This window comes from Passer domesticus, chromosome Z, assembly GCF_036417665.1.
Source record: "Passer domesticus isolate bPasDom1 chromosome Z, bPasDom1.hap1, whole genome shotgun sequence".
In the NCBI taxonomy this organism is placed as follows: domain Eukaryota; kingdom Metazoa; phylum Chordata; class Aves; order Passeriformes; family Passeridae; genus Passer; species Passer domesticus.
This window is the reverse complement of record NC_087512.1, coordinates 20,546,450-20,572,599: the sequence shown is the minus strand read 5'-3', so window position 1 is coordinate 20,572,599 and position 26,150 is coordinate 20,546,450. Positions and strand designations below refer to the sequence as shown.

General features: G+C 40.9%; 2 protein-coding genes across 2 annotated transcripts in view; one reads left to right on the top strand and one right to left on the bottom strand.

Annotated features, from left to right (window-relative positions):
- NDUFAF2 (NADH:ubiquinone oxidoreductase complex assembly factor 2) overlaps positions 1-17,657 on the bottom strand; it is a 60,285-nt gene extending 42,628 nt beyond the window's left edge. The window contains exon 1 of the mRNA XM_064404163.1: positions 17,424-17,657. Within this exon, the coding sequence (XP_064260233.1) occupies positions 17,424-17,550 (127 nt within the window). The 5' untranslated portion in view covers positions 17,551-17,657. The remainder of the gene's footprint in view (positions 1-17,423) is intronic.
- A 104-nt stretch (positions 17,658-17,761) lies between these two features.
- Positions 17,762-26,150, top strand: part of ERCC8 (ERCC excision repair 8, CSA ubiquitin ligase complex subunit) — a 29,432-nt gene continuing 21,043 nt past the window's right edge. Inside the window, exons 1-3 of the mRNA XM_064403562.1 lie at positions 17,762-17,904; positions 19,944-20,039; positions 20,185-20,286. Of these exons, the coding sequence (XP_064259632.1) occupies positions 17,828-17,904; positions 19,944-20,039; positions 20,185-20,286 (275 nt within the window). The 5' untranslated portion in view covers positions 17,762-17,827. The remainder of the gene's footprint in view (positions 17,905-19,943; positions 20,040-20,184; positions 20,287-26,150) is intronic.

Below are 26,150 nucleotides of genomic sequence, written 5' to 3'. Positions count from 1 at the left end.
GGTCTATGTCAATCAAGCAAAATTTATTTTCTGTTTCTATTCACTAAATGGAAGGACTCCATGAATATCCACAAAGTAATTTCCAAGTTTTCTTTTACCTTCTCTACTAGAGATGCAAGACATTGCTGTGGCTCATAGCCACAATAAAAATCTGAAAATAAATTTAAACAACACATATGGGAAAAATAGTACCACAATATAGAGAAAGATAAAAGAAAAGTAGATATGGCTCTTGTTATTTCTTCAGCAGTACAGAAAATTTTGAAGTAGTTCTACAGCAGGCCTTTTCCTACTATAAGATCAAAAATTTGAAAAAACTGTATATAAGCAAATACATTTCACTAGCAGCAACTGAACTTCATTATTCTTCCAATTTAAATATCTTTATTCTAGTTCCAGAAGAAGGTGCTTCTTTTCAAGGTTTTTGGTTTTGTGTTTTTTCTGTTTGGTAGAATATGGAAGATATAAAACAGGCATCTACAGATAATGAATTTGCAGTAAGGAGGAAGTTAAATATTTGAGATTTCCTAACTTACTTTTTTTAAAAAAAAATTTTAAATACCTGAAGGGAGAGAGAAGGGAGCCTGAAGGGACTTTGACAGAAAAATTAAAAGGAATCATCACTGCTATTGCATTACATTGAGCAATGTCAGTGTATGAGTCAAGATGCCCATAATCCACTTAGTAGCCTCGTGCTGGTTTTGGCTGGAGTAAAGGCAATTTTCTTCCCAGTGACTGGCATGGGGCTGTGTTCAGATTTGTGCTGAATACAGGCTTGATAATACAGAGACGTTTTTGTTATTGCTGTGCAGAACTCACACAGAGCTTTTCTGCTTCTCCTACTGCTGTGGTGGTGAGGGGACTGGGAGTGCCTGGAAGGTTTGGAGGAGACACAGCCACGCCAGGTGACCCCAGCTGAGCAAAGGGATATTCCAGACAAGGTGACATCACACTCAATATACAAAGCAGGGACAAAAAGAAGTAAGGGGGGGGGGGACGGACGGACGGACGGGGACACTTGGAGTGACTTCCTCAGTAACCATTACACTGTTATCCTCAGATGGCTGATTTTCTTCTATATATGGCTGTCACTTTCCCTATCGAACAGTCTTTATCCAATCCTTCAAGTTTTACCCTTTCAACTCTTAGCCCAATCCTGCTGGTGGGGGAAGAAGAAAGCACTGCATGGGACTTGGTGGCTGGTGTGGGGTTAACCACAAGCCTCTATAAATTCACACTTGATAACATGCAGAACACAAGATCTAGCATCAGTGATTTTATCATTAAGTAATGCCTATTTTATCTAATATATCTATTACACCTAAAGAGGCAAGAAGCTAGATGCTGAAGTCAAACTGATCTCAGGACATGTTTGGCAACAGAAGAAAAAAACCAAAACACATTTTACCGAATAGCAGGTAAAATTGATTTCCTTCCCTCACCCATCTATAAAGAAGACCCACATTTGCACTTTACACATTTGAACAGGACATAGCACCACACTGAGTCTGTCTTTGGTTTCCACAGTGCTACTCTAAAAGATTATCAATTTCTTCTCTTGCAGCTCATGCAGTTTATTTCCACTTAATTGCCCATTTACATTTAGGTAGTTGTATTCCTCCCTCGTGTTATGCCACACCTTGGTACTAGAGAACGATTTCCTTCATGCGCTCTACACCACGATAATACAGCTACAGGGATTCAAGAACACTTGAGAAGGAACACATTCTCTTTCAGCTGAAAAGAGGGCAGAGTCTGCAAGTTGATGTATTTTAATCTCCAGTTCCTTTGTTTTGATTAACAGAGGTAATGTAACTTTGTATTGGCATTTCCATTACAACCTCTTTTAAAGAGTACCAGCCATTCTGTAAACATATACCACAAACCAGATTGCTGAATGTTTGCATGGTAAGTATATGGATGTTGGTAAGCAGTCTGAAACTAAGCTTAGATATAAACTTCTTGCTGTTTTAGACCTTTGAGGACAATGCAAATGAACGTTTTCAAGATGCTGAAATCTTTGGAAACGTTTCAAGGCAAAAAAGCATTCAACGTAACAGCTTTTCCAGCATAACAGATTAATAAATTTTAGCAAGGAATGGCTAATACACTAATGCTTGAAAGCCAGTTTCCATCTTTACCCATCACATCATTCTTTCTTCTTATCCAAAAGAGTGGCAAGGTGGGAAACTCAAGAAAATGCACCTCTACTTTCCTACAGTTCTTCATGGTAAAGTCCAGGAACAATAGTGGAAACATTTTCATAGCAGTAGGCCCCCCAGGTGAAAACTTAGATAATCTTTAGACTGGAGAGCCACCAGTATATAATGAGTGATCTCCATTTTCCATTGAGTAGAACAAGATGAGTGTTTGCCCCTACTCTGTCACTCCCACAGAACCACACTGGCTGTGATAAGGTGACTCCCTCTCATGGCCAACTAAACAATACATATACCTTAATCAATCCAGTGGTAAAATTCAATGCAGTCTTTTTCGGGTCATGAGATAGTAAATCATACTAAAAGACCTGATGTCTTATGTGCTTCAATAACTTACAAATGTATTACTACAAGACAGTTTGATGATTACCCTTCAATCTAAAGATGCAAATTTAGAGATACAGTCATAATTTGTAAACAATAGGTAATAAGAGACAGTGCCAAGCTGCCACTCAGGAGGCAGGTCAAGATGCATAACTAGTTGAAGCCCTCTTTCCTTTATAGACGCAACTGTAAATGGTTGCAAGGTGCTTGGATGCTGCATGCCGATTTCTTTACTTAACAGTCTGCTCACCAGCTGCTTCAATATTATTAAAGCAAATCTAATATACAACAACTAACTTGAAACTTATAGAACAAGCATATTTTTCACTGGTTTTCCGGTATATTGAAACTGTTTTGGTAGGCTGGTATGGTTAGGCATTCAAGGACTCTAACTCTGATTTGGATCAGACAACTTTCTTTCACTGAGGAGAAGATGTGAACAACCAAAGGACATGGAAGAATCAGGCTTATGGACTGTACTGAACTGTCTTGCTGCACAGAAGCAACAGATTAGCAGAAATCAGTTAACTGATTAATTACTCCAGAGGTGTAATTAATCTGTTTAATTAATTAAACTAATTTAATTTGTTTAATTAATTAAACTAATTAATTACACCTCTTTGAGAATACCTATAGCCTATTTCAGAGGATAGAGTTAGTCACATTTGGAAATACTCTGCCTGCTGCAAAAGTCTAAAACCTAATATGCCCTGCAGGATACTGTGCCTTCCTAACTCCTCCCTGCTCTCAGAGGAAAGTCCTGGTGTGGAATGGACAAGGACCTCTTCAGAAGCACTACTTCACTATTGTACAGGATCTGCTCAGATCACACAGACCTTTTAGTAGACATTCCATTGGCAAAAAGTTTCTATAAAGCTTCTTAAAATACTCAATTTCATAATCTTCTCTTCTTGTGACAGGGTTAAATGGCTTCTTCCAGAACTGAAAAACAGTTTAATAAACCTTTAAAACCTTGTGATCATAGCAACAAATCATAGTAAGCTTCCTATTTCAGCAAATATTACCACTTCTTTCTCATACAAGAGATTTGTTTTAATCTAAGACAAAACAAAAATCAGAATCTCATCAGTAATCCAACAGAAACACTATGGAGCAAGCTACATAAGGAGGCACGTGTTCCCCTGGCAGTCTTCTAGGTTCCTCCACCCAGACACCAGTCTCCCACCCCAATTTAGGTCAAAGGTTCCACCCTTTTTCTTTGTCCCACCTTCTTAACTCAGGGAACCACATGCTCAACTTTTTCAACTGAATTAAACTAGCTCAGCAACAATTCTTGTGAATGCTACTTTCAGCTTGAAGAAGAGAAGATAAAGGATGAATGAGATCTTTCCCTTTTATCGATGACGAACTCATGTTAATCAACAGAGTCAACCTCACTTCACCTTCATGTTTACAACAGACTCTGGCTCCAGTCCTCTGGACTTTTTCCCACGCTATTACATATCTGGGTCAGACACAAATCCAGAGCAGCCCATTTTCCAGCTCTGGCTCAGAAATTGCTTACGCAGCATGTCTTTTCAATCAGAGATGATGAAAATGTCACAAAATCAGATGATTTCATAAGCTACTTGTCATCTCCCACTTAGTCATTTCAACAACAACCTAGGAAGCTTTGGTATGTTACACTGGACCAATGTTAATGCTTATGGATACTGATTCTTGGTTCTTAATCAGGGTTAGAATAAGCAAATTTTTTTCACTGAAATAAGAAAATATCCAGATAGAAATATCAAATGCATTTTAATAGCATAGAAAAATATCTCCATTTTGATCTGAAAAAACACTTACAGCATTATAGTTCACTGAATAGTAAAAAAAATAAAAAATCCCAAACAGATAAGATAATAATCACAATTTATTTCTAAAAGTACTCTTTTGATTATTTCATAATCATTATATAGGTTTAATTTAGATTTTTGTTTTGTATAAGACAAGAGTGGCAAAAGCAGACATGAACAGCCAGAGGAAAGAACAGGACCACTGGTTTTTGTCAAAAATACTAGACTTTACTAACTCTCAGATCAGAGATTTACTTTATCACACAAATAAATATGGATAATAATTTTACTATAGCCAAGTAATTTTGCAGAAAATTGAACTATTACAAGTTTGATTTTTGGCAGTTTTAGAGTTCAGTGTTTCTATCATATTGCCTAGAACAAGTATTTACAGTTCAAACACCAGAACACACTACATGCATTAAATTAGCCATTTAAATACAGAACTCTCTCAATATGTATTTTGCAAAAATGGCAAAAAGTGGAATTCTTGAAGATAAAAGACAGTCTGTCATTGACTTCAAAAGATTAAGTTTTGTCTCATTTCTTATGGAAAACCATTCAAAGTCTGCATTTAAAAAAACTTATGTAGTAAAAGAGAAATCATAAAGATGATTCTGACCATAATCAAGCCATAATATATTTACAAACATTTCCTAACTGATTAGAAATAGGAAAAGATACACTACAACTGCTCATGAAAGTTGTGTCACTATATCTGAAACTTTCATAGTTCGACAGTTAGAGGTTGTTGGCACCATATCAAACTTTTTTTAACGTTTCTGGAAGACCAATCCATCTGAAGCTTTATTTGTTTCAATATTGTGATGACTACCCTAACCAGCAGTGTAGCTAACACAGAGACAAAAGCCACCACCTCCAAAGTATAAGTATATAAGGTCTGATGGCTAAGCATCAACTCTAGCACTTTTCAGGCATATTTAAACAGGTTTTTTTTTCTTTGCAGTCTCCTGCTACTCTTGATCTGCCTGAACCTCTCACAACTCTCATACAGCAATGAAGCTCTAGTGCATGAAGGAAGCTTATCTGTTTTTTTAGTTTCTTTCAACACAAAATGAAGGCTTGTTGATAGAAGAACAAGGAAACCTGCTAGGTAAAAAAAGAAAAAATCAGGTTACCACTGAACTTGCTGTGCCTGGTTGGCCTTGGGCTTGTCTGAAAAAGTAGCAGCAAGCACCACTTGGAATGAGAGTACAGGACCATCAAGTAAAAAACACCTACTATCTTTAATTGCAAGGTCTTTTAAAATTCCCTAAGGTTTTAGAGGTGTTATGTCCTCCCCATCCCCCCATAATTGCTACTGTTAGTAACTGTTTTTCCTTACAAATTAAATAATTTCTGATGTCTGGTCATGGGAGCAAGTGTTCCTTTAGTACCCTGTTATCTGGATGCATCTGCTCAGATAACAGCCACCAGTTGGGAAGACACAGATCTTGACATTCTGACTGCCTGGGAACTTTATTTCCCTCTACCTCAATTCCTAATCAGTAGGTCTGCTTTACAGGAGAAAGAGCAGATGCAGCCAGCAGTCTCCTCCAAGTATCAATTTATTGTACTGAAGATGCTGAATTAAGACATGACTTCCAATTTCTCTCTTACGCACTGTACACGTGCACACCTCCATGACCAACCTTTATACGAATCAGATATGAATTATACTCCTGGATGAATTCCTCCCCTGATTCAGGCAGAACCTTCACCTTGACTGCTATCAGTCTTTGGGTAGCACATTATAATCCAGAGAGCAAAACTTGGTATTAAAGAGCTAAATTTGTTTATCTGAATTTCTTCATTACATTGTATATCTTCCTGTTAACTGCTAAATTGGGGTACTCTTAGCCATAATAACGAGTCACTGAGATATATAGGGTTTGTGTGGCCAGGTTCTGTTAGTGGAGGGGATGCCTGCAGGGAGCTTCTCTTCCCTGAGAAGCTGTAAGAAGCTCCCCCGTCTGACAGAGGCAGGGCCAGACAGCTCCAGCACAGACCCATCAGTGGACAAGGCCAAAGCCATGAGCAACACTGATGGCACTTCTGATATAACACACTTTACAGAATTCACAGAATGACTAGGTTGAAAGAGACCTTCAAGATCATCAAGTCCAGCCCATTCCCTAACACTTCAACTAAACCACAGCACTGAGTGCCACATCCAATCTTTTTTTAAACACATCCAGGGATGGTGACTACATCAGCTCCCAAGACAGACAATTCCAGTACTTTATCAAGTTTTCAGTGAAAAACTTTTTCCTAATATCCAACCTGTATTTCCCTTGGCATAGCTTAAGACTATGTCCTCTGGTTCTGTCAGTTGCTGCCTGGTGAAAGACACCAACCCCCACCTGACCACAGACACCTTTCAGGAACTTGTAGAGTAATAAGGTCATCCCTGAGTCTCCTTTTCTCCAGGATAAACACCCCCAGCTCCCTCAGTCGTTCCTCACAGGCTTTGTGTTCCCAGCCCCTCTCCAGCCTCGTTGCCTCCTCTGGACGTGCTCCAGTGTCTCAAGTTCCTTCCCAAACTGAGGGGCCAGAGCTGGACACAGCACTCAAGGTGCTGCCTCACCAGTGCCGAGGACAGGGGAAGGGTGACCTCCCTGCTCCTGCTGGCCACACTGTTCCTGACACAGGCCAGGATGCCTTTGGCCTTCTTGGCCACCAGGGCACTGCTGGCTCATGTTCAGCCACTGTCAGCAGCACCCCCAGGTCCCTTTCTGCCTGGCCACTGTCCAGCCACACCGTCCCCAGCCTGTAGCACTGCAGGGGGTTATTGTGGCCAAAATGCAGGACTTGGCACTTGGACTTGTTAAACTTCATCCTCTGCCCATCCATTCAGCCATTCCAGGTTCCTCTGCAGAGCCCTCCTACCTTCCAACACATTGACACACAATCCCAGCTTAGTGTTGTCTGCAAATTTAATAATGAAAGACTCAATCCCCTCATCCATATAATCAATAAAGATATTAAACAGAACTGGCCCCAGCACAGACCCCTGAAGGGACACCACTGGTGAGCAGCCACCAGCTGGATGCAGCACCATTCACCACCACCCTCTGGGCCCGGCCATCCAGCCAGTTCCTAACCCAGCACAGAGTGCTCCTGTCCAAGCCGTGGGCTGCCAGCTTCTCCAGGAGTGTGCTGTGGGATACAGTGCCAAAGGCCTTGCTGAAGTCCAGGTACACAACATCCACAGCCTTTCCTGCATCCACCAGGTGGGTCACTTGGTCATAAAAGGAGACCAGGTTGGTCAAACACAACCCACCCCTCCTAAACCCCTGCTGGCTGGGTGTGATACCCTGGCCATCCTGTAAGTGCTGTGTGATGACACTCAATATAAACTGTTCCATAACCTTGCCTGGCACTGAGGTCAGGCCAACCAGCCTATAATCACCAAGATACTCTTTCCCACCCTTTTTATGAATGAGTGTCACATGGGCCAGCTTCCAGTCCTCTGGAACCTCACCAGTGATCCAGGACTGTTGGTAAATGATGGAGAGCGGCTTCACAAGCTCATCTGCCAGCTCCCTCATCACCCTGGGATGGATCCCATCTACTCCCATGGATTTATGAACATCCAAGCAGCCCAGCAGTTCTCTGACTGTCTCCTCTTGGATAATGGGGGGACAATTCTGCTCCCTGATACCATCTATGAAATAGTTACTGTGCAGATGAAATTGCAACCAGAGAAGAATGAAAATATGTGAGAAGTAAAACTCTGCAGACACCAAAATGAAGAATGAGGGTAAGAAGGTGTTCCAGGTGCCAAAACAGAGATTTCCCTGTAGCCCAAACTTATTTGGATATGAGTCTTTTGAGAGTCTTCTTGTGGTCATGTGGGAACATCCCACTCCTCAAAATTCACTTTTATGGTCCCAGATCTTCTGATGAATCTTCTTTCCTTGAGAGTATCTCAAATATGTGGTCAGGTCATGATGCACTTCTCTTATCATTCTTTACTCCGGCACTCTATCTGTGTTCTCAAAACTAAGAATCAACTAGTACATATTAATCACTAATAAAAATTAACAATGAAGCATTAGGTGCCACAAGACTTATTAGTCACAACAGGGAGTTAGCACAAGGCCACACTGACCTCTGGCATTTGTACTAAGCACGGTGTGGTACAAAACTAAGCACTAACCACAAATATAGAGGTCATTCACCACTGTGTGAGAGTTGAAAGAATTTTCCAGTATCTTCCCACACTGCTGCACAGACTTCTACTTAAAGAAACATCACTTGTTCAGTAACATCTGTAGCGGATGTTCTGTTCAGTGGACATCCTGCTGCATATTGCTACGTGTCTTTCCATTCCATCTTTCTGTTTGTAGTTGTCTTCACTAACTTTTCTTCATCCTGCAGTTTGATATCCCTCTTACAGACACAAAATATCAATCAGTACATGTGCTTAATCATTCCAAAGCTAGTGACATTTTCAGGTCCTACAGCACTGACCAATGCCTTCAGAAGTCTGCCAGAATCCACCCTTTCTTTGACTTATTCTAAAAATTTCATACTGACTGCAAGTCCTGCTGATGGTGTCTCCAGTTCATCTAGTTGAAAGAGGCTAGTCAAATCACTCCTTCACTTTAAGAAGGATGAAATAACATAGTTTTTCATACACAGATTGCCGTAAAAAAGGGACATTTAGAATTTAAGATATCACCTCCCTATTTCATCTCTTCTACTCCCTCAACCTGTCACATTCATTTCTCTGTGTTCTTCCCTTCTGTGCAACCCCTGTGCCCACCGCCTGAGTAAGAAACTGATTCTTCCCTTTCCTCAAAGCAAAGTTCTTATATTGGCAAACCTGACATTACAACTATAAAGCCCCTGGTAACAGAACCTTTGTTATTTTAAAGATTTATAAAGAGCACAGTAAACTTATTGCACAAAGCAGAAGCCAGACCTAATTCTTTACCATCTTCTCTATTCTTCAGGAGAATCTTAAAAGGTTACAGTGGCCTGTAGGTAGCAGTTATTTTCAATCTCATGGTTTGTCAACTGAAATATTTTGTTAAGTTCTATGTCATTTTATCTTTTTTAAAATGACATCACTGGTGGGTAGCCCCACCACTTTAATTTAAATGCTTAATTTTATTTGCACTCTTATTTTACAGTAGCAAACAATTCCTAAAAAAAGATACACCAAATTAGGTACCAGCAAAAATGGACACTGCAAATTTTCACATCAGAATCACAAGTAATAAAGCACGTATACAGTATTTATAATATTGTTTACCTAAATTCATATAAATAATGTGCTGAAATTAATGATACACACACATATTAGGAAAAAAGTTCCCTGTACCTGCTACTGACTTCTTGCACTCTCTTCTGTAAAATCTGTTCTTTCATTTCCCAACATGATTTCAAACCCTAAAACTTTAAACACAGGTGATTTGTTCTTTTTAATGCATATTAATGATGGATTTTTTTTCCTCCTTCAGAATGAGAAAAGTAAGTTGAATTCTCCTTGTATTTCAGAATAATGAAACTAAAAGGCATGGAATTTAGTCACAAAGCAGACATGATGCTATACCATCAGTCCTGATTGATGTAATGAACATGTTTGCAACACACTCAGCCCTAGTGCTCTCAGCTCTACAGGTGTCTGCTGTTCAAATAATCATTATTAAAATACTGCTAAGATTTTTCTACCTATTGAAAACATCTATCTCTATAGCACTACACCATCTTTTTCTTTCATAGAAGAGAGTTACTAATACATGGCATTTTTTTTAATACTAACACATGGAAATTATTTTTTTACCTGCCTGACTTTTTGGCAACCAAAGAAACCTAAAAAAAAGATACCCACTCAAACCACTACCTCTTCACACACCTCTACTGAAAGAATCAAAACAGCTTTCCAAGCCAAATGCATGATAATTAACTTAAGAATGTACAGCATATGAATGTTAATAGTAGGAGGCAGAATTCAAAAAGATCAGCATCTCAGTTTAATACCAATATACACACTGAAGATCAAACCTGGCTGTAGCAATGGCCAGATAATACGCAACTTATAACCTGTCTGCATGACTACTTATTGCTATTCCTGGTTTTTCAAGTCAAGAGATTAATACCATACCTCTTGCCAGTTTGCTTCTGGCAACTAAAAGAAAAACATATGGAACAGATTATCATGAGTGCTAGGATAAGAAGGGGATCAGGTCCAGCTAGCATGAGTTTAGGAAAGGCAGGTCCTCCCTGACCAACCTGATCTCCTTTTATGACCAGGTGAGATGCTTAGTGGATGAGAGAAAGGCTGTGGATGTTACCTACTCAGACTTCAGTAAAGCCTTCAACACAGAGTACCATGACAATCTTCTGGAAATGCTGGCACTGTTGTTTGGACAGATGCACTTATCTCCCTAAAAACTGTCTGGATAGCTGAGTCCAGGGAGTGGTGGTGAATGGAGTTATATCCAGCTGGTGGCTGGTCACCAGTGGAGTTCCCCAGGGCTCCGTACTGTGGCCAGCCCTGTTCAATTTCCTTATGGATGATCTCAGTGAGGGGACTGAATACATTGTCAGTGAGTTAGCAGAAGACATCAAGCTGGGTGGGAGGATTATTTCTTGGAGGGATCTGGGCAGGCTGGATCATGGGCTGAGGCCAGTGGTGTGAGGTTCAATAAGGCCCAGTGCTGGGTCCTGCCCCTGGGTCACAACAACCCCAGGCAGTGCCACAGGCTGGGGCAGAGTGGCTGGAAAGGACCTGGGGGTGCTGCTGACAGCAGCTGAACATGAGCCAGGCTGTGCCCAGGTGGCCAAGAAGGCCAAAGGCATCCTGGCCTGGATCAGCCATGGTGTGGGCAGCAGGGCCAGGGCAGGGATTGTCCCCTGTACTGGGCACTGCTGAGGCCACAGCTCCAGTGCTGTGTCCAGTGCTGGGCCCTCAGTGCAAGAAAGACACTGAGGAGCTGGAGAGAGTGCAGAGAAGGGCAGTGGAGCTGGAGCACAAGTCCTGTGAGGAGAGGAGCAGCTAAGAGAGCGGGGGGTGTTTATCCTGGAGAAACGGAGGCTCATGGGAGACCTTATTGCTCTATGACTGTCTGACAGAAGTGTGTAGCCAGTGTAGTGACACGATCAGAGGAAAGAGCCTCAAATTGCACCAGGGGAGGTTCAGGCTGAACATCTGGACATCAGGCTGGACAGTATTTCTCCAGGGAAAGGACTGTTAACCATGGAACAGCCTGCCCAGGGAAGAGTTGGTGGCACCATCCCAGAAACCCTTCACAAAATCACTGGACATATAGTTTAGTTGACATGATGGTGTTTGGTCATAGGTTTTACTAAATGAACTTGGAAGTCTTTCTCATACATTTATGATGCTATATCACTGCAAACAAAGATGGGTTTTTCAAATGTTAATGCTTTTATAATCTGCAGTGAGCTCTTCAAATTGTAATTGTTTTGTTACATAAGGTATCACCCAGATTGAAAAGCTATTTTGTCGTTCCAGAATTACTGTCCTAGAAAATAGCAGTCTGCAGTGCAAGTTTTCCTTCTGTACAAACATACATACACACAACTATTTTAGAACGACGTTTCTGTATTCTAAAATCTCTACATGAAGAAATACTCAAGAGAGCTGTCAGTACTTGCTGTGCTCTTTTTGAAACAATGTTGCCACCACCTGGACAAACCTCTAACTGACAGGCATTGCAGGGCTGTGAGTGTCTGTACACGGAAAAAAATCCCAAACTTTCACTTTCTCCATAGAATTATTTCCATAACCAAGATAATTAAATTGTCTAAAATTTGGTTTTCTATTAATAAATTAATATTCAAAATCTGTGTTTCATTAGTATCTTAACATTAGGCATGTAAAACTAAAACTTATTCGCTTTCCACCAACATTTGAAAAACTAACTTGAGAAACTACTTTTATGTTCAGTAATATGATGTACAATTATCTGCAGTTCTCAATAATCAGCTCACAAATGTGTCATACAATCACAACCAGTTTCTGTCTCTACCTCAGACTTCCTTCCTGTTAGTGAAGAAGCTGACATTCAGACCCAGAAGAAAACCACACTTTTTATCTCTGAAGATATGCTTTGGATATTTGTTGATTTTTCCACTCTCTGCCATTCATCATAAAGCATTACAGGAAAGTTTCAGTCTAGCCTTCAATAAAAAGCTGTATTTTATAAAAGATTTTGAAAGAAAGTAGAAATTATCTAAACTTCTGATGCACAGGAAGGTGACAGGCCACTACCTAAAACAGGAAACAAGGAGGAACTAACACTATAATGGAGGATTCCTTTAATCTCAACAGACCTTAAGCCTTTTTAACTTCCACTAAAGAGTGTACATACTTCTACTGAAGACTGGACTCAATCAGATATAGGAGAATTTATATATATATATAATGCAACTGAATACATAGTACTTTTCCTTATATAGATTCTTATTTATTTATACATTTTTGGTTTGTTGAGAATTTACTGCACAAGATACAGGCTTATGCAGATGTGAGCAGGCATTTCACGTGAAGAAAATGTTTCCCAGCGAAGTCAGTGCTTGCATTCAATTGTTAGCAACAACACTTACCACTGAAACTTGGTAATGCCACATGCATTTCTCAATGGTATTTGATAAGAGCACTAAGAAACTTTAGCTCATAGCATCAGAAGCTTAGGCCATATATGGCCTCTAATGCAGAGCTTGTGCAACACATAAAAACCTATGGAAAACAATGCGTCCTGCTTTTCCCAGCAAGTCCTGGTAAACTAACAGTCCAAATCCAATCAAACCTGAGTCTGCTGCTCCCATAAAAAGAACTTTTTAACTTAAGCCATGCTTTTAACATTCCTACACCATCCTTGAAATAAACTGACTTCTTGATCATAACCTAATGTTATTATAAAAATTTGCACATGTGGTACTTTACAGTGCTAATTTTAATTCTTAATCATTAAAATACATAAGAAGGTAAATGAAGATATTGCAAATGTGTAAATATAACCTGCTAATTAATCAGCCTTTTGATGAAAAAATTATATATCACATCTTGAGCATTTAGGGCCCCTTATCTTCCTGTGTTTAAAACTAAAATGGTTATTAAGAGTCTTTATACATTATTTTCAATAGAAAATGGAATCATCGATTTCCAGCAAGACACATTTGGTTGTAATAAATGCATAAACCATATTTGGAATTTGTTTTTCAATTAAAAATATATGCACACATTAAGTACCACTCCATGTTCTACTGCAAGAACAATTAATCATGTACCAAAGTTATGGCAATGCCCTGGCAGTATGTTATATAATAAGAAAAATAATTTACTTACATTGATAAGTCTAGTCTGTTTAGTGAAATATTTGTCCAAGATACTGAAATGAGTCATCAATCGCTACTACTTAGTCATCGATTCCCATCTTTTATCACAACCAACTGAAGAGTCATCTTAGAGTTAATGAGTTATGCTGGATGTTCCCCTCATGACAAGCTTGGTATAGTTGCATTTTATCACTGTCATCACTTTAGGGTGATCTTGTAAAAACCCACCACTTACAGAATGTTGCTGAATACAGAACCATCTTTACATTCAAATAAGCCCATCTTACTGTTTTGTTGAAGGTGTAACCTGACTTTCAAGATGATACGTTTTCCGCACTTGAAAATAAGAGTTCTTGATAAGAAGCAAACATGTAGACTCAAGTTTCATGCTTTCGGGTAATTAACTACTCTAATTTTGAATACTACCATATACCTGTTGACAGTATAGTTACTTTTTTAGGATCTTTTCCCTTTCTATGGCACCCAAATTTTTCTTAACTCTTTTTCTATTTCTAGCCAGTATTTTCTTTACTGAATCTAACGACTTCTAATTCTTACAGTCTAGGGTCTTTGAACACCCACCTTCTCACTTTCAACAGAAATAAGACAACCAGATTGAAACAGCATTATTTTATGTCCTTCTCCCCTCCACTTCTGAAGGCCAATCCTTTCTATATTCACCACAGAGAATTACAATACTCTTGCAAACTCACATATGTTTGCTACTACTCATTAGAACATTTTGAATGAAGACAAAACACATGTTAAATCAGCACTTGCACATCACTGACACTTTAATCTCCACAATTATTCCCTTCATCCCAACAAAACCTATTCAAGTTGCTGGCTCTTCTAAGAACCTAATTACTCAGAGACAGGCAAAATCCAGAAGGCAAATTAACTTTCCTATGACAACAGAGGTAAAGATGGTCTCAGGGTAAAGTTGTTACACCTTGAGTTTGACCTGGACATCCAAGACCTTAGGATATTGGTGAGACTGTAGTGACTTGAATCAAAGTAAGTGTAGTTTTGTTAATCCTGTGTTGCCTTTATTTACCACGTGCTGACTTGGATTTCAAAGTAGTTTTTGAGTGCATAATTTGCTTTTTTTTAAGAAGAAATCCTCATTTATAAAACATTTTGAAAAATAACAGCATATTAGGTGCTGTGGCAGTGTGAAAGCCATACCTGCAGTATATGCCTAAAAATTTTGTACCCCTTTAACATCTCTAAAGTCTGTATTGCAGATATTCAGTCCTGGAAAACAGACTAAATTTAAGAACCAAACTCTCTTAATTAGAGATGATGAAGGAATAAGGAAACTCACCATCAACCACCTAGGAAACTCAACATCAACCACTTGTATACACTGACCTGCTCCTGCTAATTCCCTACTACTGACAAGGCCTCAGGTTCCAAAAGTGTTTTGGACCCTGAATTCAGTGAAAAACAGAGCACAATTCACAACAGACAGAAAGAAAACATTAATTCTTTGCATCATATGGTCCACTACTGCTGCTCCAAACCCCTGCCAAAGACCAGGACAGGCCAAAAGAAAGGTGTCAGGTGGTTTTTGATGGAAGCAGAAGGCGGCACAGACACTACCTACACTATTAACTCTCACCTCCAGCTTAAGGTGGGATGTTGGTCTGAAACAAAGCCCAGCCTGTCCTGATAGACCTACCCTATGTGAAGAGAGAGAAAGCAAGTGTGCCTGTTTTGCACACTCTGCAATATATTGGATCAAAATCCAGTAGGGTACAAAGGGATAGCACATCAAGCACATCAGGCCCAGCACTGTGATAGCCCCACTCAGTCCTCCCTAAATCCATAGGGCAGGCAGCAAAGCACGGTGCAGACACACTGCAGTGACCTTGCAGTGAAACCTGCACACAACATCTCACTGGTCTCATCTACAACTCGTTTTCTTTCTAGTGTTGTTCCAATCCTGCACTGGTCTCCATATGGTTAGGACACTGGGTGAACTATGCAGCAGATCTTCCTAATGTACTACAAATAATGCTGTCCAACACTTGAAAAGAGAGCATTGCTTTCTCAGCACTTTTTAATTCTTAGTTTCTTTTAAAAACAAACCCTTAGAAATTTTTGGTGTGCATTTTAATTTCCGTAGACCTTCCACAGTCTCTATTACCTTCGCAATCCGTATCTTTAAACTTCTTCACAAAGTTAATAAAGCCCACAAATGCCAGGTGTCACCCTGTTTGTACAGCAGAGGATGCTGCTCAAAAATGTTTTGAGAGGCAGTTAGTTACCACCACCCACGGCAGTGGTTGCAACCATCTGTAATCACTTCACTGCTGTCAGAATCATTTTTCTCCTCAGCCACAAGCCTGAGGGAGAGCTGGCATACTCTCCTGCTCTGGAATAGATGAAACCTCATATCTTTTCTATACTGACAAGGATGATCTTCACAGAGGTAAAGGCATAAATTACAGTGGAAATGAGTAATCAGTGTGTGGGGGAAATAGAATCTCCCACACCCAAGTAACCCCAAACAACAAAGGTCAGGGAGCACTGTATCTTAAATCAATAATGAACATTCACAAGGAAGTCCATTTTGTAAGGCAAGTGGATGACAGTCTGTCAACTGGAAATGAAGGAAGAAAATGGGGATCCAAATTAAGAGGTCACAGAAATGACATTTGTAGCAGCACAATACTTGATACATGCTGTACTACAGAAAAAGCAACATTTGAACCCTTTCATCAAAAAAAAAATCACATCAATTTCTTCTTTGTTAGCAGAAGGCATGCTTATTTCTTTCAGAGTTCTGTCATTCTCCTGATGCTGAGTGATTAAGGTTTTTTTAGATCAAGCTAAAGCACAGTGACAAATATACAAAAAAAAAATCAGAATTTTCACAAAAATCACAGCAGTAGTACTTCCCATACGAATTTTCCTATTTTCTACTTACATACAGAATAAGGTCATCCAAACTCCTGGAACATGGGCAGAAACCTAGAAAAGTATTTTCTATGGAAGTGGGGATAAATGCACATGTAAGAATTAATTTCACAGAATTACATAATCAGTTAGGTTGGAAAAGACATCTGAGACCATCAAGCGCAACCGATGACCAAACACCATCATGTCAACTAAACCACGGCAGTAAGTGCCACGTCCAGTTGTTTTGTGAACAGTTTCAGGGATGGTGATAACCACCTCTTCCCTGGGCAGGCCATTCCAATGTTTAACAGCCTTTTCCGTGGAGAAATAATTCCTGACGTCCAGCCTGAACCTCCCCTGGTGCAACTTGAGGCCGTTTCCTCTAGTTCACTAAGTTGCCTAAGATAGGAGGCCGACCCTGGCTACACCTTTCTGTCAGGCAGTCCTAGAGCGATAAGGTCACCCCTGAGCCTCCTTTTCTCCGGGATAAACACTCCCACCTCCCTCAGCTGCTCCTCACAGGACTTGTGCCCCAGACCCTGCCCCAGCTCCACTGCCCTTCTCTGCACTCTAGCTTTTAAAAGCTTATGCAGAAGCGCTCCGAATTGCCAAGAGGAGCAAATAATTGCTGCCCACCTACCAGGTCCAGGCTGCGCTCTGAAACCCGCCAGTGAGCGGCTTTACGGTTTTTGTGGCATCACAGCACCAGAAACCCGCACGTGTTTCCCGATGCGCGGCACTTTCCGCTCCCGCTCGGCCGCTATAACTGTTCACCAGCCGCAGCGCAGCGCAGCGCAGCCAGGGGCCACGCAGGGCACGGCCGCCCCAGCGCGCCTGCCGCCGCCGCCCCGGTGCGTACCTGCGCGGTTCTCGTACTTGGGCACCCGGTAGTACTTGTTGCCAAACTGGTCCGTGCCCACCAGCTCCTTGGCAGGCCCCACGAACCGCAGCCGCAGGGCGCGGAGAGCCTGCCAGGCGCGGCTCATGCCGGGATCCCGACGGGAACACCGCGACACCGGGACACGCACCGCGGCACCGGGACACCGCGGCACCGGGACACCGCGGCACCGGGACACCGCGGCACCGGGACACGCACCGCGACACCGGGACACGCAGCGCCCGGCCCCGCCGCCCCGCCTCTGGGCGCCGGGCGCGCCAGCAACGCCGCTGGCCATTGGCGCGGGCCGGCCCGCCCCGAGCCAATCGCGGCCGCGCCCGCCACAAGATGGCGGCGCGGCGCAGAGCGGGCCGGGCGCTCCCGCCATGTTGGGGCTCATGGCTGCCCGCCAGGCCGGGCTGGACGACCCCGCGCGGCTGCGCCGGGCCGAGCGCACCCGGAGGTACCGCGGCCGGGGCGGGTGTCCCTGCGCGGGGAGGGCCCGGAGCGGCAGCTCCCGGCTCTGCCCTGCCGCGGAGCCTCGCTTGGCCCGGCCCGCACTGGGGCGGCCCGGGGCGGGGTGAGGGGCTGCGCTGCCGCCGCCGCCCTGTGCGCGGGGCCGGGGCGGGGGAGCGGCAGCCCTGGGCCAGCAGCGGTGGGTCACAGCCCTGGGTCACAGCCCTGGGCCAGCAGCGGTGGGTCACAGCCCTGGGTCACAGCCCTGGGCCAGCAGCGGTGGGTCACAGCCCTGGGCCAGCAGCGGTGGGTCACAGCCCTGGGCCGCAGCCCTGGCGCTCGTGTGCGGTGTGCTCAGCGCTGGGCGCAGAGAGCTCCCTGCAGCTCGCCGCTACCGCCCGTGCTGCCGGCGCGGCTCCTGCCGGCGCTCGGGCTGCGTGCGGCTGCGCCGCGCCTGGGAGCAGGCAGGTGTTTGTCCCGCATCTGCTCGTCCTTCCTTTTCCCAAAGCCGGCCTTTTGGCAGGTTGAAGAAGAACCAGCTGCAGGGGGTTTCTTAGCGGTTTTTGTGGGAAGTGGTGGCAGCATAGACGGATTTGTTACTGTTCCTGCTAAAGGTTGTAATGTGATATTTGTTCAGTACTAGAGAATGTACTTTGCAGATGCATTTCACGATAAATCAAATAAAGCCTACCTTACCTCAGTTACTCATACAACTTCTGGATCTATGTTGGTGATTTATGGCTTTATGACGGTGTGTCATTACAAAGCAAATAATTCAATTTGAAATTGACTTTGGTAGCTCCAAAAGCTTGTTTCTGGGTGCATTTTGACAACACAGTTATGCCCCTGTGTGCCCTCAGCCCTCATGTAACATTCAGTGTTAAGAACGCTGGAAAGACTTAACGTTACTCGGACAATTGTCTTCGTAGCATTTCCCTTCCTAAACTTTATAGTTTTCATTTTTTTAAAAAAAATCGGAAATCTTAAGTAGATTTTATTTATAGCTGCATTTTGAAGTCATATATTTTAGCACATTTCCACAGGGGCGTTTCTTGCTTCCTGAAATTCCATCTGGAGCTTGAAGGTTTTACATTGGGTGTCTTGTGTATATCAGAATTCTTATTCTAGGTGAATTCTTGCAAAATTGTATTTCACATAGTTTAAGAGAGCTTAAATGATCTGCTGCTTTTATAGCATGTCTACAGACATGATGTTGGGGCCTGCCTGTAGCAGGCTTAGGTTCTCACATCAGAATTTTTTGCCCCTTGAGCTGAAGCTGAGACAGGGCACTCTGCCTTGCAGCTTTTCAGTTACATACTCAGTTATGTTTTTGTTGTGGTGGTGTTGTGCTTTGTACTAAATGGTGCCGTAGGAGGCTCTGATCATGTTTCAAGGCTAAATTTTATATCAGGTAGTATGATTTAATGCAGTAGGATATCTTTTTTTTGACTATTCAGTATTAACATATTCAAAAATACAAGCTAAGAATTGCAGGTCAGAAAATGTTATTGTGGAAGCTTCATCATTGGAGGTTGCCTAGTTTTTTAGTATTGCAGAAAATGTAGCATACAAACTTTGTTTCATTAAAGGATATACTGTAAACTTGGTAAACTAAATTACTTTGTCCACTAGGTGTCTGTAATTCCAAGCAGGATGAAGCCTAAAAGGGTGCTACATGATGAAGCGCCAAAGTAACCAATATTTGTCATGATTACAAGCTTCTTAATGTTTCTTTTTCTTAGTGTTTTCAAATTCTATTCCAGGTTTTATTTAATATGTTGACCCAAAATGCAGTTTTTCTTTTTCTTTGAGCCTGTTTTATGTATTTATTTCTCTCTTACCTTCCAAACAACAAAGTATTTTTTTCTGCTAGCATCACAAGACTTGTTTCTATCTCTGTATTATGTAGTTTTGTTAAAAAGAAAAGGCAAGGATGACTTAAATGCATTGAAGGAGCATGAAACTAGGTTTCAACTGTTCAGAGCTACATAATAACATTTAATGATTCTGTTCTTGTTTTTCATCTTTTTCCTTTTTTGTGGGTAGGGTTTTAAGTTTGGAATTAAATAAAGATAGAGATGTGGAAAGAATACACGGAAGCGGTGTCAACACCCTTGATATTGAACCTGTTGAGGGAAGATAGTAAGTATATACTTTGGCTGGTCCAAATGTGCATAAGTAATTCACTGTGTTTTGGTACTATGGATTTGTTGTCTTGTTGAACATGCTCATTATATTGAGCATATCGAGATTATGAGTGTTTTAACTTCTTCATTAACACTTCCAGCATGTTATCTGGTGGATCGGATGGTGTTATTGTACTTTATGACCTTGAAAACTTGAGCAGGAAACCAAGTTACACATGTAAAGCACTTTTTTCAGTTGGAAGGTAAGTACTTGTAAGTCTTTTGAAAGTACATGACGTAGCTCTTGTGTGGCTAGAATTAAACTTGCAAATTAATGTCTGTTCTTGTTTCTAGGATAAAAAGACTAGAAAATACTGCCAGAAATTTTTGAAGGCTAGTAGCAGGAGTTAATTTTTTATTCTTGATTTTTCTACTCTAATAGTTACAATATATGTACAGTGACTCTGGTGTTGTTTGAGCAAATCTATAGCAATTTCAAAAGTTAAAATGACAGATATCAATTGTACTCACATGGAAGGTAAAGTTAGACAGTCTTACATTGCTGTAGATGCCACAAAAAGGAGGCAGACCTAGTATTCTAACTTCATATTTTAACACTAGAGAAAGAAGACAGTGGAAAAAAAAAGAAACCCAGACCTTCCTCTAACTCATAATTTCTGACCTGTGAGTTTTCTTAATGTTTCATTTTGAAATTTGGTGCCTCTGAGAAAGAAGTTTTGGTACTGCTGTAGAAATATTCCCTGGTTCCCCAAATATATGTAATACATATATTTGAGTAAATGCACTTTTAAGCAGGATTATTATGCAATTATTTGTGTAATCCTTTTCATCTGTTTGGAAAAAAATCTATTTATTTCCCCTCTCTCTCTTTCCAGCTTTACTAGTAGTTATTTTTAGTTCATCAGGTATTCAGCTGGTACAGAACTGATTTGTACAAAACTTCTTATGAACATGTTTGAATGAAGACAGGTGTGCTACTGAATTTTTCTAAAGAACAGGGTACTACCATGCTACCAATCTTTGTAAGAGTCTAAGCCTTTATTGATTTGTCAGGCTGTTCCTGCAGACAATACAAATTTTTCCATTATAGACATTAAGTCTTCTAGCAAAAGCTGTTTTTTCTTTTATTTAGATAAAGGCTTGTCTAGTAGATAAGAAGTTCACCTAAGACTCACAGTAAGAGATATTCTATTTCCTAATAGATTGATAGCTGCATTTTCCCCTTATTTTTTCCCAGTCTACAAATTATTTGAGGTCTAAGAGTCAGAGGCTTCATGTGTCAGCTATACAAGAACAGAAAAGATTTGTAACAATAAAAGGCCATAACAATATCTTGGATCATAGGAAAGAAAAAGGCTAACAGAACATAGGTAATAGAACATGTCTTGATGGCTGGGCTTCTTGCACAAAATTATTTTAAATTGTAGTTAAGAACATAAAATCTCTAAATCTCTACATCTCTAAATCTCAAAATTGAGATGAATTCTGAAACAGATGCAGCAAATTGAAGAAATTCATGCTAAGAAGGCATGATGTAAAAGCTATCAAATCTGTGTTAAAATCAGGCTATCATTAACTTCAGTTAGGTCAGTAGAAATACTCCATTCTGTTTAGGAGTATGGTTAGTTGGTTATCAGTTTCTTGTGTAGGTGTTAATTTGCATAGCTGCATCTTTTATTTCTTGCCACTCGAGGCATGAATTTTGTTAGTAGAATTGGATTTTGTGTGCCACTGCTCTAGATGACAGGCTTATGATTATTATTGCTTGAATAACCTTAGTAGATTTCTTTCCTCAGTTATTTATTCGTAGTATTCATGAAGCTTCCTAGTGTGTTTTAAAAACTTGCTAACTAATTGCTACAGTTTATATATACATATATTCAGATATTTGGAATATTACTCATAGTTCCTGACTTAATAAATGAATTTATACTGCAGAAGCATTTTACTATGTCTAACTCCTATATTTGAAGGATATAGTGCTGACATCCTGTGAAAGTTTGCCTGTTGTCCAAGATTGCAGGGCAGAACACGTCTGCTCTCAAAGTTGCTTAAAGACTATCCTGCTAGAGGCCCTTTAAAGCTGTTTCTTAATACACCCCTTAGCTGGCCTTGCTGATGATCCAGTAGTATAGAACAACAAAAGGGATAATTCCTGGTGGTAGGCTGTGATTTATCCCATGTTTCAAGTCTAAACTGTAGGGCTACTATTGCAAATAATAAATACTTTATTTGCAATAGTAAATAAAAATTTACTATTATTTACTAATAAAATAAATAAAACTTTACCTGTTTTCCTGGGAGTCAGCACAAAGGGCTTTACCTGGTTTCATATGATTCCTGCTGACCTGTGACAGAAACTGGCATTTGAGAGAAACAAACAGTACCTGTTTCTAGGTAATATGCAGATAGTGCTTATCTTTAAGGTAGTCTCTACTACCCAAAACATGTCTAGGAAGAATGAATGACAGTGACCTATCATCCATAGAATTATTTGTATATGTCTTTGGTAGAAAAGGCTGGGATATTTTGAGTAATGGATGAAAATACTTGTACGGAATGACTGGGAATAATGTACATCCCGAGACATGAAACTAGGCTGAATGGCATGTAGCCACTACTAAGTTTAGCCAGATCAAAGGTGGTTCCTGCAGAGCTACTCAAGAGGTTGTTAGTTGATTCCTCAGCCCTGTGGATTATGGGAGAATTGATTGTTCTTGTGCAGAGTTGATTACAGTCCAGGGTTGTATATTTATAGTTACTGTACCCAGATAATGAGTTTAGATTTTTCTGCACAGTGCATAGAAAAGCCTCTCCAGGAGTAAGCTCACTCTTGCGTCAAGCTTGATTTCCTGGCTCTGCAGGTACTGAAGATTTTTAGCTTGCCATGGTTTAATTCCAGCCAGCAACCAACTTCCGCAGAGGTGCTTGCTTGCTCCCCTACCAGTGGGATCATGGGGAGAATCGGAAGGGTAAAATCTAGGGTTGAGATGGTTTTATAGAGAAAGCAAAAGCTGCAAACCTAAGCAGACAAAGGAATTAATTCACTTCTTCAGCTATCTTCAGGAAAGCAGAGCCCCATCATGCATAATAATTACTCGGGAAGACAAAAGCCATCATTCCAAATGTGTCTCCTCCTCTTTCCTTGTTGCTTCCAGCTTTGTATACTGAGCTTGATGTCACATGGTCTGGAATATTCCTTTGTTCAGCTGGGGTCACCTGTCCTAGCTCCTCCCAGCCTTCCAGGCACTCCCAGTCCCCTCACCAGCATATCAGTATGAAAGGCAGGAAAGGCCTTGTCTCTCTGTAAGTCCTGCTCAGCAATAACAAAAACATCTCTGTGTTACTAACTCCATTCAGCACAAACCCAAAACGTATCCCATGCTAGGCACTGTGAAAAAAATTTATTCTACTCCAGCCAAAACCTGCACATCTACCTGAAGAATAAGAGGCATAAAATTTGTTGACTTTTAGCCCTGCGCCAGAGTAACACGCCATTCTAGGATATGTGTCAGAGATGGAGGAGCAATGCAGAAGTCATTAAACTAAGCTCAGAAGTTGCTCAGTATCTCTTGCTCAGTATTGTCAGTACTGGCTTTGGGCTAACTCTCCTTAACGGTCTCATTTTTGCTTTGTAGCAACCAAAGTGAGCAGAAAGCTTTATTAGCTCAGATGAAATCAGGGCTATAAGATGTCATGTGAAAAGGGAAGATTTCCTCCATGCCTCGTGTTAGATTAGTCTGTCAGTGTCCTGGGAAAGCTGAGACCTTTGTGTCCAACCAGCCCCTCAGCACCCTCTTGTAGAGACCCTTCACTGAATAGTCCTGCTGGATCAGAGGGGTGGTTCAATGGACCTGTTCAGGGACACACACCAACAGCATGAGAGACCCCCTTAAATGGGTTTCCCACTTTATCCAAGTGTATTACCCACTGCCACTGAGTGCCAGTGTCCATGAAGGACTCACTCTAACTATGGAATAACATTTACATGGTGTAAAATTCTCTCCCTTTGCTCTTAAAGCTACAGTCAATAAAATACAGAGCACATGCTTGGGAGGGGTGATCTTACCCTGGAGGTGGGTAACTTGAGGTTAGCTCAGTTTATTAGATCTTGATGTTAGTAATGCCATGGTTGTGGTTTTGGTTCCTATATGGGCCATTCACTTAAGAGTTGGACTTGATCATCCTTGTGTCTGCGTTCCAATTGAGAATATTCTGTGATTCTGAACTTTGGGATGAAGGTCTGTGTTAGTATTACAGTTAGATAATAAGGAACCAAGTTCATCTGAGGAGAGCAATATCACCACAGTTGCTGGTTCAACAGAAAGACATCTTCTCCTGTCTCCCTTAGGGGACGGGTGATATGTGGTTTATCAGATACAAAGTACCCCTCCCTGCAGGGATTTCAACAGTACCTGGCCATGGTGTCTTGGCTCCACCCCCATCTCATCCCCTTTAGCAGGTGCTTGAGGTTGCAGGCTGTTTGTGTGGGGAAGCATTGTGGAATAGCTTTCAGTCATGCTCACCACATTCCATCCAGAAGAAGCAACTGCGCTTTACCCTATAATTCCCGTATCATTATAACTTCTCGTAGGATGTGAATACAGCTTCTCAGTTCCCTTCCATTTTACCCCCAGCCATCATTCCACATAATCCACCCATGACTAGTCACTTAAACTTTACAATATCCAAATAGAATTTGAGAATGTTTCACACTTTTATATGGTGCAGATCATTTAATAAATATCTAATGTGTGGTTATCTGGTATTAATGAGGGTAACCAATAGGCTAATTGTTTCATAATTATCCAAATCTTAACTTATAATATGATTATTAGAATAAAAAGCAAAAGAGTTACTATCAACATGACAACAGGGTGAAGCACTGTGAAGAATTCTGGTAGCTTTTAGTGACCATGCAAAAAGGGTGTCTCACCACTTTATTCACAAACTCCATCATGTGATTTGTTTCTTCCACATCATGATGGACAGTAAACAAAGTCTGTTCATTTTTTTTGCGCTTGTTTTCAACAAGCAGCTCAGGTCTTCATGCTGTAACAGTTTCTTTAGCAGCATGAGGTTCATGCTAATGGGAGTAGGCTGCAATCTTGAATCAGCGTATAATTAGATACTAATATTTTAATAGGCTACAATAGAAGCTGAATAACTTAAATTACATTCCATAATGTTGGCAAAGTTATAGCACAAATTTGAGAGTGATTACTTGCATCTATAGTAAGGTTATCCATAAATACAAAATCACAAGAAGGTCTCATAAAAGCTCATCCTTTACCAATATACATGTTTTCCAAGTTTTCATTAGGATGAATCTCAAAATCAGAAATATTTTGCTTGGTGTCATGACAAATGCCTGGGGTTTTGATGTTGTTACGTTCACAAATGTATCCTTGTTGCCCTCATGCAATGCACATGTTTGCATCAGTAGTCTTCCATTTATTTCCATCTTTTCAGGCCCATACTCTTATGTGCCAGAGGATGAGTATAGTTCTGTTGTGATTTAATTCTAATGCAATGATTGGGGATAAATCATATAGTGAAGCATTGTGTATTACTAACACCAAAGCTGTGGCTGTGCTGCTGATGGGATCATAGGTACCAGCAGAACTGGAATTTGTTTGAAATTCAGTTGTATTATCAGAAATTACCTCTTGAATTTCAATGAGTAATGGTTTCTTCACCTTCTCTTGTGATTGTAGTGCATCCGTAGTTGAACTTGGATAGAAGTAAGTGCTAAAGAAGCATTGGTTTGGGCTATGCTAAGTGCATCTGTCATCAATGAATGGTCTTTTTCATTAACACCCTCCCACTGAAGTAATATATCCATTTGAAACCATTGATTAGTTCCGAAAGCCGAAAGGGAAGATCATAGAGGATGTTTCAGTTTATTTAAATCATTACTTATTGTGACTAGTTTTGTTCCTTAATAAGCCAGAGTCTTGCCATTTAGAACTCCCCATCCTGTTCCCAGGATACTAGTCACATCCTTCCTGGTTTGCGTAGAGGATGTGAGGGTTTGTTTATGCAGCCATGCTGTCCATCATGCATAAGAGGTTTTCAGGAGCAGGAGCAAGCTGATTGGATTGTG